A 12674-nucleotide genomic window follows, 5' to 3' on the forward strand; every position below is an offset into this window, starting at 1 on the left:
GAATGACAGACCAGGAGCCTGTTTAACAAAATACTATGGCTTGATCTGGGCGGAGTCTCTGATCTGGGTCACAAAGATGGCCATACGCGACGGCATGAAAGCAATTGCTTTAAAAAAAAAATGGTGGAGCTTCAGCCATGGAATAACATGAACATGAATATGTTATACCATGGCTGAAGCTCCGCCTTTTTCCTTTGAATTCTAGTTGAGTTGCATATTTAATTAGCAAAGTATGGTACAACATTAATTTGCATATAATATACCATGGTATTGCCTCACCACACTTTTTAAGCAAATTATTTCATAAAAACATCAAAGGAAAAAATCTGATTTATGTTACAATGTAATTCTAATGTTTGCAATTATTGAGAATGGAAATAGGGAATATGTCAAGACAACCGAACCAAAGAGCAGACCACAACAGAATATCTGTATATTTATACACATTTAGTGCCATTTTTGTAGGGTCTGTTTTGATGATCATTTTTGCTCTTTATAGTTTATATGTACCTATATCAGTGTTCAATAGCAATACACCCTGCAGCTAGAGTGGTAATTTAACCGTTTTCTCTTATTTGTAGACATTATTTTGATCTTTTTTGCCTTGTAAAATTTCTCTCAAATGCCTTTAGTTTTTGTCAAAAAATGGATACAATTCATCATTTAGGCCAGAGCAAGAACTTCTATAAGGAGTTTTCACAATTTCCACCACTATGACTGATCTCATCTCTGATGAGCTTTTAATTGTTTGGTCTTAAATCAAATCGTAAGAGTACTGCTTTGAATTGTCATGTCAGGGCCTTTTATAGGCAAAATGGGTTTTGCTCATTGGTGAATGTTATACATTAACCTGTTGTAACATCTGCATCATTTCGACTCTAGTGGCTAGTTGTCTCATTGGCAATCATACCACATCTCTTTTTTATGATTTTAAGGATTTTGAAAGTTAGGTCTTCAAATAAAATGTCCATAGTACATAATTATATTTCTGACCAACCTGCAGTTTAAATTCGTTGTCCCATTTCATGCTGAATAAGGCAGAATATATAAATGGCTATAGTATATTTTATTATATTATAACACCATGTGACTTATGTACACATACTTTACACATGATCATTAATGTCACTTCAATAATACACAATAAACAACAGCATATGTGCTTATTAGCCACTACACAAGCTAATAATTTAAACAACATACTATAAACATTAAAACTAAAATGGTTGACTATTCTGACTCAGAAAAAATGCATGAAAATGGTCTATAATTGAATGCCACATATATATGCTAATCTAAATATAAATCTATATGAAACAAAATTCTTAATAACAGCGTATATACTAAATGACTTGAAAAATTGAGCAAATAAATTGTGATTTGAAGATCTTTTAAAAGCGAAATGAAGAGAATCTGTCTAAGATCAATGAAAGATAGAGAATGGAAAAAAGCTGTTATAAATATTATTCAAGTGGGGGGGGGACTCGACTTTGACAGTCACAATTTGAACAGAATGTTGACTTTAACAGTGCTTATTTGGTTTCAAGGGACCCCCCTGGCTACGGCTATGTTATTCTACTACAACTATCAAGTGTGATATGATATTTCTTCTCTGGGGGACAGCCAAGTTGGAAAAAATTAAAACACCAGGATTGTCAAGCTTTTTAAAATGTTAAGTAGAGTAGGGAAATACCATAATGCATGAGATTTAATGGTTGAATCTATTTCATTTTAAGATGATATGTAGACAAACTAAAGCATTCTTTTCCAATGATCTACGTAATTGCAATTATAGAATAAATGAACAATACTGTGACCTATTGGTAGTTGTTCATCTCCATATTATTTTGTCTCTGGTAGAGAGTTGTGTCATTGACAATCATACATTACAATATCTTATTTTTTTTATGATATAAAAATTATAAGTGAAACTACTCTAAAACAATGAGATGGATTTCAATAGAACTTAACATGAGAGAGGTAGTTCATATACAAAATGTGCATGAAATAATGCCAATTGAAAATGTGACAAGATCTAGTAAAGCGTGTGCTAAAGTTAGCTAAACGGCTATTTTTGTGCAATATGTATGGCATATATTCATAGGTTTGCATGCTTAAAGCTTATTATTAAGCATGTTTTGTGCAGTCAGTAAAAGAGCACTGTGAAAGCTTATACAAAGGGTTTAATTAATTGTGAAATGGCCATTTTATTTCCTGTTTGTGCAAGCATATACCCCCTACCCCTCATGTTATCTTTTTAATCTAATTCTGTATCTTCAAAATTAAAAATTAAAGAATTATACCTCATAACAAGCCTTCAAAGGTAGTCAGAATTATATAGACAGATATTTGGTAATCATGTTATCATCAAAATGCTCACAAGATGAGGATCTGATGCTACTAATAAATCAAAGCGCAGAAGCACTGAAAAGGTAGTTTCTGTCTACTTAGTGTTTTTGTGAATTCTAGTTTTCTATCTTATCTATGAAATCTCACCTAAAAGAAAACTACATTGATCAAATTCAGACAACTTACTTTGTTATTTCATTTTTCCAGAAAAAGCATTCTACAATGTAGATGTAAAAAGCATAACTTTGAAGTCATTATCTATAATTATTACAAGACGAAATTATTGAATGAATTAGATCAAGCATTTACTACATTTGAAAAAGGAGTATTATTCGTTTAGAAATTGCATTGATATAAATCACAATAATGAAAGTTAACTGTTTTGAGGATAATTGCAAAAAAATTTACATTGTAATTGCATATTACACATATTGAGATCACCAGTGTTAATGATGAAAAAAACAACAACCAATTCTCACAAAAAGGGCACATTTGTTGGGAACTTTTATTGATGCTAGACAACTGTTTTAATTTTAAGATTAAAACATTTCAAACTTATTTTTTTCTAAATTATTTAGATTCTTTAGTTCATAAGCAGTTGTAGATTATTTTTGTTGTCCTGTAAAAAAAAGAAAATTAATAGATAAGTGAAAATAAATATCACAAGTGAAACTTAGCTGTATAATATTTTGTAGGAATGGAAAGTCTGTCTTATGTACTAAAAACTACTTTTTACAAAATATTTGCCCTATTCATACATTACATGTGAACACAACTATACACCAAAGTTGAATGCAAAAAAAGAGTTCCTACTATACAGAATAAAATATATATACAATTATGATTTGGTGATTTACTTATATATTAAAGCTATCATTCATATAATCACTTAACAAACCATTACCAGATAATAAAATCAATTTATTTTTAATTAGACAATGTCAAGCTAGCACACTTTATTTTTTTAAAAGTGAATTATATTTAACAACTTTTTCAACTGTATCTGCATAGGTTATTTTTTTTATAAATTTAACAAACATAGTTGTCTTGCATTATAACTAGTCTTTGGAACAAATATTAAAGTTTGGAAATACAAAGCCTATCACCAAAATATTTCTAGAGGTATCCAGTTTCAGACAAAACCAGGACCTGTTTCTCAGAAAGCCCTAAAGAGAAATCATTTTTCATTTTTTCATATCTTTTTTTGAAGTATTCCATGATGAGATGGAACCTTACAATTATATGTTATCAATGGGACAACTAATCACTGTAGACAAATCATGATAACTTTTATAATAAGTCTCTAATTATATAATTAAATTAAACCCATCCAAAATAAATATTTCATAAAAAATATACAGTGCATATCATCTAAATTAAAAAAAAATAAATAATATATTCAATGTCTATCATTTAAAAAACCAATGAGGCCTGTCAAAACGGAACTCAACATAAAACAGGGGAAGAAATCATTGTTGAACAATTTAAAAAGTATTACAAAAGGGTTAGCGAGTTAGTTCACAATCAATGATAACACACGATTATATAATTACAAACCAACAAATTGATTAATATTGACTAGGTACTAATATTTTGACTGGTCCTTATTCTATGGCACCTACGTACTTTCATATTGTATGGAAAGCATTCCTTTAATGGAACAAATGAGACGAACTTTCACAAAAAAATAGTGCATGTGATGTCATTGTTCACCTAAACTAACCAACAAATTTACAGAAATGAAACTTTTGTTAAAAAAAAATATATTAAGACCATTTTGAGCCAAACTTTACCTGTCTATGAGTTTGCATTAAAAATAGAGGATTAATGCGCTCCATAGTATACTAATTTAAGATTTCCAGAAAACCAGGGGTTACTTTTAATGGTACCTCCTTTAGGAAGCTCTCTTCGTTCTTAAATGATTTTGAATGTATGTTGAAAATTGGCATGCAGAAAGGTGACACCTGAACAAGTCAGGATATACTTAGTTTCTATGAAGTTAAATTTAAGGTAAAATATTTAAAAATCTGTGAAATTTGCAAAATTTGGTTGAACAGTTAGGGACTTTTAACTGGTGGTATGACACCTATAGATACATTCAGTACAGTCATCCATAACTCAAACTAGAAAGTTTAAAGATTGAAGTGGGAACCAGACACTTGGACTCAAATAGATTTTGCTCGTTTAATTTTTTTAAAATACTTGTTTTGAACAGTTGTCAAGAAATTTGAACAACACAATTTACAGGAATAATTTCATTGGATATAAAGCGGTTGTAAAAACTTATCTAGATCCTTGATAAGCTTGATTGATATCAACTTGTAGTATGTTATTAAAACACTCAGGTGATTTTTATAAGAGTTGGCTCATTTAGGTGTTCTGCAATCACTTAAACCCAGATAACAATCATAAATTATCATATTTTAAAAGATATGAACTTTAACCTTTCCATATGAGTTCAGTTTAGACAGGGTTTATTGTACAAAGGATTTTCTTGGATACTTAATTCTAGCTTTTAAAGCATTAATCTAACATTATGAACATATTAAGTTAAAACTAAAGTGGTACAACCAAACCAGTAAATAAAGATCAACCTCACGACTACAGAAATATAACCTTACAAAAGAGGTGACTTCTGAATTGAGGTCAAAATGCATATGTATAACTATAGTATGAATAAATGATGTTGAAGTGACAAGAATGGCTACCGGGTAAGTTACTAAAGTTGACCTTTATACAGTGAAACCTGGCTAAACCGAAAACCTGTATAAACCAAAAATTGTCCTTAAGAATCGTCATATCAAATTGTATACGTTGTGAACCTGATAAAACCAAGCATCGGCCAAATACGAACAAATTCTTCAGTCCCGAAGAGGTTTCGGTTTAAACAGGTTTCACTGTAACAGGTTTGGCTGTACCATGGATTTATCAACTAATACTTCATTCTTTCTTTATTTTGATTTTGTTTCCATATATATAAATATTTCTAACAGCTTTCATACCCTGTAATAATATACATAGGTACTAATCATAGGAAAACACTAACCTTGTATTTGTCATGTGTTATTTACAAATTAGTCTTAAAAATAACCACTTTTATTCCTGATACAGGATTTGTTGGGTATGTAAACCATGTAATTTACATATAATATTTTAAAATTAAAACATTTTATTCCTGAATCAGGACTTCTTTTAAATTTCCATTCCATTATCACACTTTCTATCAAATACTACAAGAATCAACCCTGCTTTACATTTCTCATTAAGTACAAAGGTAATTTCAAGTCTTCTGTTTCTGCAAGTCCAACAAAAGCTTGAAGCAGCCATCTTGAAAGCACTATTTTTGGAAGGGTTATCTTCCCTTTGTATCCTTTTGTCACCGTGGTTCAGATTTAGGATTGAGTGCAGCTTTAGTAGCTTGTTCAGGCAGTTTGGAGGGATCAGATAGAATACTTGTTGTTGTACTCAATGATGTCAAGGCATTAGTCACGTCTGAAATGAAATTATTTAACAAAATTGTAAAATCAGAAATTATTGTGATTTTTACATAGTGGAAAAAGCAATCAATGAGATCTAAAAGTTGGATATACATTTTTCTCTAATTCCTACTTGATTTATCCTTTTCCTAACCCATTGATTATTTTTATTTAATCAACCTGTGGTTCATTTGTCAAATTCGATTATGACGTCAAATTTTCTTGCTGTCCTCCGAAATTCCTATTGTGACGTCATGAAAAAGGTGACCATGCCTGATGACTTCACATAGAAAGTACACATCTTTTTATAAAAGGAATAAGAGTGTCTACATAACTTCTAAAAATCATCAGAGAAACAGATTCCACCACCAAATCTCGTGCAATACGATATTTATCCACTCTCGTAAATTTTAAATTATTTAAAACGCTCAGTGCGCCTCACATTTTAATAAGTGGATAAATATCGTACTACACTCAATGCCAAGGTGAAATCTATATGCAACTCATCACTGTTGAACTGCTGACCAGTTATGAAGTCATTCTGTTCAGCAGTAGTGGAGAAATATAAGACAAAATAAATTATGTAAAATATTTTTTAAATTCAAATTATTGTCAAACTGGAAGTAGGTATCTGACATAAAAAGTGCTCACTTAATTCTTGCTGAGAAAATCTCTGAAAAATATGACAAAAACAATTCTTGGATGAATTGATGAACATTCTAATGGACTAAAAAGACGAGTGCAACTTGGCTAGCCCCTACTCCAAGGGTGGAGATGAAATAATACACCTTATCGGTATTTGTCCGCCATTACTGGATATCACACAGGTTCCTGTAAAATTTTGACGTCACAATACAAAATATCTGACACCGCAATGGAAAAGTGATCTAACCAACTGAGTGAAGTTCTACACAGCTCCTCTGTACTACTGACTTACCTGGTCGTAGGTTGACCAAGGAGCAGTGTTGATCTAACCAACTGAGTGTAGTTCTACACAGCTCCTCTGTACTACTGACTTACCTGGTCGAAGGTTGACCAAGGAGCAGTGTTGATCTAACCAACTGAGAGTAGTTCTACACAGCTCCTCTGTACTACTGACTTACCTGGTCGTAGGTTAACCAAGGAGCAGTGTTGATCTAACCAACTGAGTGTAGTTCTACACAGCTCCTCTGTACTACTGACTTACCTGGTCGTAGGTTGACCAAGGAGCAGTGTTGATCTAACCAACTGAGTGTAGTTCTACACAGCTCCTCTGTACTACTGACTTACCTGGTCGTAGGTTGACCAAGGAGCAGTGTTGATCTAACCAACTGAGTGTAGTTCTACACAGCTCCTCTGTACTACTGACTTACCTGGTCGTAGGTTGACCAAGGAGCAGTGTTGATCTAACCAACTGAGTGTAGTTCTACACAGCTCCTCTGTACTACTGACTTACCTGGTCGTAGGTTAACCAATGAGCAGTGTTGATCTAACCAACTGAGAGTAGTTCTACACAACTCCTCTGTACTACTGACTTACCTGGTCGTAGGTTGACCAAGGAGCAGTGTTGATCTAACCAACTGAGTGTAGTTCTACACAGCTCCTCTGTACTACTGACTTACCTGGTCGTAGGTTGACCAAGGAGCAGTGTTGATCTAACCAACTGAGTGTAGTTCTACACAGCTCCTCTGTACTACTGACTTACCTGGTCGTAGGTTGACCAAGGAGCAGTGTTGATCTAACCAACTGAGTGTAGTTCTACACAGCTCCTCTGTACTACTGACTTACCTGGTCGTAGGTTAACCAATGAGCAGTGTTGATCTAACCAACTGAGAGTAGTTCTACACAACTCCTCTGTACTACTGACTTACCTGGTCGTAGGTTGACCAAGGAGCAGTGTTGATCTAACCAACTGAGTGTAGTTCTACACAGCTCCTCTGTACTACTGACTTACCTGGTCGTAGGTTGACCAAGGAGCAGTGTTGATCTAACCAACTGAGAGTAGTTCTACACAGCTCCTCTGTACTACTGACTTACCTGGTCGTAGGTTGACCAAGGAGCAGTGTTGATCTAACCAACTGAGTGTAGTTCTACACAGCTCCTCTGTACTACTGACTTACCTGGTCGTAGGTTGACCAAGGAGCAGTGTTGATCTAACCAACTGAGTGTAGTTCTACACAACTCCTCTGTTCTACTGACTTACCTGGTCGTAGGTTGACCAAGGAGCAGTGTTGATCTAACCAACTGAGTGTAGTTCTACACAGCTCCTCTGTACTACTGACTTACCTGGTCGTAGGTTAACCAAGGAGCAGTGTTGATCTAACCAACTGAGTGTAGTTCTACACAGCTCCTCTGTACTACTGACTTACCTGGTCGTAGGTTGACCAAGGAACAGTGTTGATCTAACCAACTGAGTGTAGTTCTACACAGCTCCTCTGTACTACTGACTTACCTGGTCGTAGGTTAACCAATGAGCAGTGTTGATCTAACCAACTGAGTGGAGTTCTACACAGCTCCTCTGTACTACTGACTTACCTGGTCGTAGGTTGACCAAGGAGCAGTGTTGATCTAACCAACTGAGTGTAGTTCTACACAGCTCCTCTGTACTACTGACTTACCTGGTCGTAGGTTAACCAATGAGCAGTGTTGATCTAACCAACTGAGTGGAGTTCTACACAGCTCCTCTGTACTACTGACTTACCTGGTCGTAGGTTGACCAAGGAGCAGTGTTGATCTAACCAACTGAGTGTAGTTCTACACAACTCCTCTGTACTACTGACTTACCTGGTCGTAGGTTGACCAATGAGCAGTGTTGATCTAACCAACTGAGTGTAGTTCTACACAGCTCCTCTGTACTACTGACTTACCTGGTCGTAGGTTGACCAAGGAGCAGTGTTGATCTAACCAACTGAGTGTAGTTCTACACAGCTCCTCTGTACTACTGACTTACCTGGTCGAAGGTTGACCAAGGAACAGTGTTGATCTAACCAACAGAGTGTAGTTCTACACAACTCCTCTGTACTACTGACTTACCTGGTCGAAGGTTGACCAAGGAGCAGTGTTGATCTAACCAACTGAGTGTAGTTCTACACAACTCCTCTGTACTACTGACTTACCTGGTCGTAGGTTGACCAAGGAACAGTGTTGATCTAACCAACTGAGTGTAGTTCTACACAGCTCCTCTGTACTACTGACTTACCTGGTCGTAGGTTGACCAAGGAGCAGTGTTGATCTAACCAACTGAGAGTAGTTCTACACAACTCCTCTGTACTACTGACTTACCTGGTCGTAGGTTGACCAAGGAACAGTGTTGATCTAACCAACTGAGTGTAGTTCTACACAACTCCTCTGTACTACTGACTTACCTGGTCGTAGGTTGACCAAGGAACAGTGTTGATCTAACCAACTGAGTGTAGTTCTACACAGCTCCTCTGTACTACTGACTTACCTGGTCGTAGGTTAACCAAGGAGCAGTGTTGATCTAACCAACTGAGTGTAGTTCTACACAGCTCCTCTGTACTACTGACTTACCTGGTCGTAGGTTGACCAAGGAGCAGTGTTGATCTAACCAACTGAGTGTAGTTCTACACAGCTCCTCTGTACTACTGACTTACCTGGTCGTAGGTTGACCAAGGAGCAGTGTTGATCTAACCAACTGAGTGTAGTTCTACACAGCTCCTCTGTACTACTGACTTACCTGGTCGTAGGTTAACCAAGGAGCAGTGTTGATCTAACCAACTGAGTGGAGTTCTACACAGCTCCTCTGTACTACTGACTTACCTGGTCGTAGGTTAACCAAGGAGCAGTGTTGATCTAACCAACTGAGTGTAGTTCTACACAGCTCCTCTGTACTACTGACTTACCTGGTCGTAGGTTGACCAAGGAGCAGTGTTGATCTAACCAACTGAGTGTAGTTCTACACAGCTCCTCTGTACTACTGACTTACCTGGTCGTAGGTTAACCAAGGAGCAGTGTTGATCTAACCAACTGAGTGTAGTTCTACACAGCTCCTCTGTACTACTGACTTACCTGGTCGTAGGTTGACCAAGGAACAGTGTTGATCTAACCAACTGAGTGTAGTTCTACACAGCTCCTCTGTACTACTGACTTACCTGGTCGTAGGTTAACCAATGAGCAGTGTTGATCTAACCAACTGAGTGGAGTTCTACACAGCTCCTCTGTACTACTGACTTACCTGGTCGTAGGTTGACCAAGGAGCAGTGTTGATCTAACCAACTGAGTGTAGTTCTACACAGCTCCTCTGTACTACTGACTTACCTGGTCGTAGGTTAACCAATGAGCAGTGTTGATCTAACCAACTGAGTGGAGTTCTACACAGCTCCTCTGTACTACTGACTTACCTGGTCGTAGGTTGACCAAGGAGCAGTGTTGATCTAACCAACTGAGTGTAGTTCTACACAACTCCTCTGTACTACTGACTTACCTGGTCGTAGGTTGACCAATGAGCAGTGTTGATCTAACCAACTGAGTGTAGTTCTACACAGCTCCTCTGTACTACTGACTTACCTGGTCGTAGGTTGACCAAGGAGCAGTGTTGATCTAACCAACTGAGTGTAGTTCTACACAGCTCCTCTGTACTACTGACTTACCTGGTCGAAGGTTGACCAAGGAACAGTGTTGATCTAACCAACAGAGTGTAGTTCTACACAACTCCTCTGTACTACTGACTTACCTGGTCGAAGGTTGACCAAGGAGCAGTGTTGATCTAACCAACTGAGTGTAGTTCTACACAACTCCTCTGTACTACTGACTTACCTGGTCGTAGGTTGACCAAGGAACAGTGTTGATCTAACCAACTGAGTGTAGTTCTACACAGCTCCTCTGTACTACTGACTTACCTGGTCGTAGGTTGACCAAGGAGCAGTGTTGATCTAACCAACTGAGAGTAGTTCTACACAACTCCTCTGTACTACTGACTTACCTGGTCGTAGGTTGACCAAGGAACAGTGTTGATCTAACCAACTGAGTGTAGTTCTACACAACTCCTCTGTACTACTGACTTACCTGGTCGTAGGTTGACCAAGGAACAGTGTTGATCTAACCAACTGAGTGTAGTTCTACACAGCTCCTCTGTACTACTGACTTACCTGGTCGTAGGTTAACCAAGGAGCAGTGTTGATCTAACCAACTGAGTGTAGTTCTACACAGCTCCTCTGTACTACTGACTTACCTGGTCGTAGGTTGACCAAGGAGCAGTGTTGATCTAACCAACTGAGTGTAGTTCTACACAGCTCCTCTGTACTACTGACTTACCTGGTCGTAGGTTGACCAAGGAGCAGTGTTGATCTAACCAACTGAGTGTAGTTCTACACAGCTCCTCTGTACTACTGACTTACCTGGTCGTAGGTTAACCAAGGAGCAGTGTTGATCTAACCAACTGAGTGGAGTTCTACACAGCTCCTCTGTACTACTGACTTACCTGGTCGTAGGTTGACCAATGAGCAGTGTTGATCTAACCAACTGAGTGTAGTTCTACACAGCTCCTCTGTACTACTGACTTACCTGGTCGTAGGTTGACCAAGGAGCAGTGTTGATCTAACCAACAGAGTGTAGTTCTACACAGCTCCTCTGTACTACTGACTTACCTGGTCGTAGGTTAACCAAGGAGCAGTGTTGATCTAACCAACTGAGTGTAGTTCTACACAGCTCCTCTGTACTACTGACTTACCTGGTCGTAGGTTAACCAAGGAGCAGTGTTGATCTAACCAACTGAGTGTAGTTCTACACAGCTCCTCTGTACTACTGACTTACCTGGTCGTAGGTTAACCAAGGAGCAGTGTTGATCTAACCAACTGAGTGTAGTTCTACACAGCTCCTCTGTACTACTGACTTACCTGGTCGTAGGTTGACCAAGGAGCAGTGTTGATCTAACCAACTGAGTGTAGTTCTACACAGCTCCTCTGTACTACTGACTTACCTGGTCGTAGGTTGACCAAGGAGCAGTGTTGATCTAACCAACTGAGTGTAGTTCTACACAGCTCCTCTGTACTACTGACTTACCTGGTCGTAGGTTGACCAAGGAGCAGTGTTGATCTAACCAACTGAGTGTAGTTCTACACAGCTCCTCTGTACTACTGACTTACCTGGTCGTAGGTTGACCAAGGAGCAGTGTTGATCTAACCAACTGAGTGTAGTTCTACACAGCTCCTCTGTACTACTGACTTACCTGGTCGTAGGTTGACCAAGGAGCAGTGTTGATCTAACCAACTGAGTGTAGTTCTACACAGCTCCTCTGTACTACTGACTTACCTGGTCGTAGGTTGACCAATGAGCAGTGTTGATCTAACCAACTGAGTGTAGTTCTACACAGCTCCTCTGTACTACTGACTTACCTGGTCGTAGGTTGACCAATGAGCAGTGTTGATCTAACCAACTGAGTGTAGTTCTACACAACTCCTCTGTACTACTGACTTACCTGGTCGTAGGTTAACCAATGAGCAGTGTTGATCTAACCAACTGAGTGGAGTTCTACACAGCTCCTCTGTACTACTGACTTACCTGGTCGTAGGTTGACCAAGGAGCAGTGTTGATCTAACCAACTGAGTGTAGTTCTACACAGCTCCTCTGTACTACTGACTTACCTGGTCGTAGGTTAACCAAGGAGCAGTGTTGATCTAACCAACTGAGTGTAGTTCTACACAGCTCCTCTGTACTACTGACTTACCTGGTCATAGGTTAACCAAGGAGCAGTGTTGATCTAACCAACTGAGTGTAGTTCTACACAGCTCCTCTGTACTACTGACTTACCTGGTCGTAGGTTGACCAAGGAACAGTGTTGATCTAACCAACTGAGTGTAGTTCTACACAGCTCCTCTGTACTACTGACTTACCTGGTCGTAGGTTGACCAA

The 12674-nt window shown here is 37.9% G+C and overlaps 2 protein-coding genes across 2 annotated transcripts in view; both read right to left on the reverse strand.

Moving 5' to 3' along the window:
• Nucleotides 1-12674, reverse strand: part of LOC134680827 (uncharacterized) — a 157080-nt gene that overhangs the window by 13489 nt on the left and 130917 nt on the right. The gene's annotated exons all lie outside the window — the stretch shown is intronic.
• LOC134680824 (MLX-interacting protein-like) overlaps nucleotides 1048-12674 on the reverse strand; it is a 40213-nt gene continuing 28586 nt past the window's right edge. Inside the window, exon 18 of the mRNA XM_063540062.1 lies at nucleotides 1048-5841. Coding sequence (XP_063396132.1) covers nucleotides 5726-5841 — 116 coding nt within the window. The 3' untranslated portion in view covers nucleotides 1048-5725. The remainder of the gene's footprint in view (nucleotides 5842-12674) is intronic.

Source organism: Mytilus trossulus, chromosome 8 (assembly GCF_036588685.1).
Source record: "Mytilus trossulus isolate FHL-02 chromosome 8, PNRI_Mtr1.1.1.hap1, whole genome shotgun sequence".
In the NCBI taxonomy this organism is placed as follows: Eukaryota; Metazoa; Mollusca; class Bivalvia; order Mytilida; family Mytilidae; genus Mytilus; species Mytilus trossulus.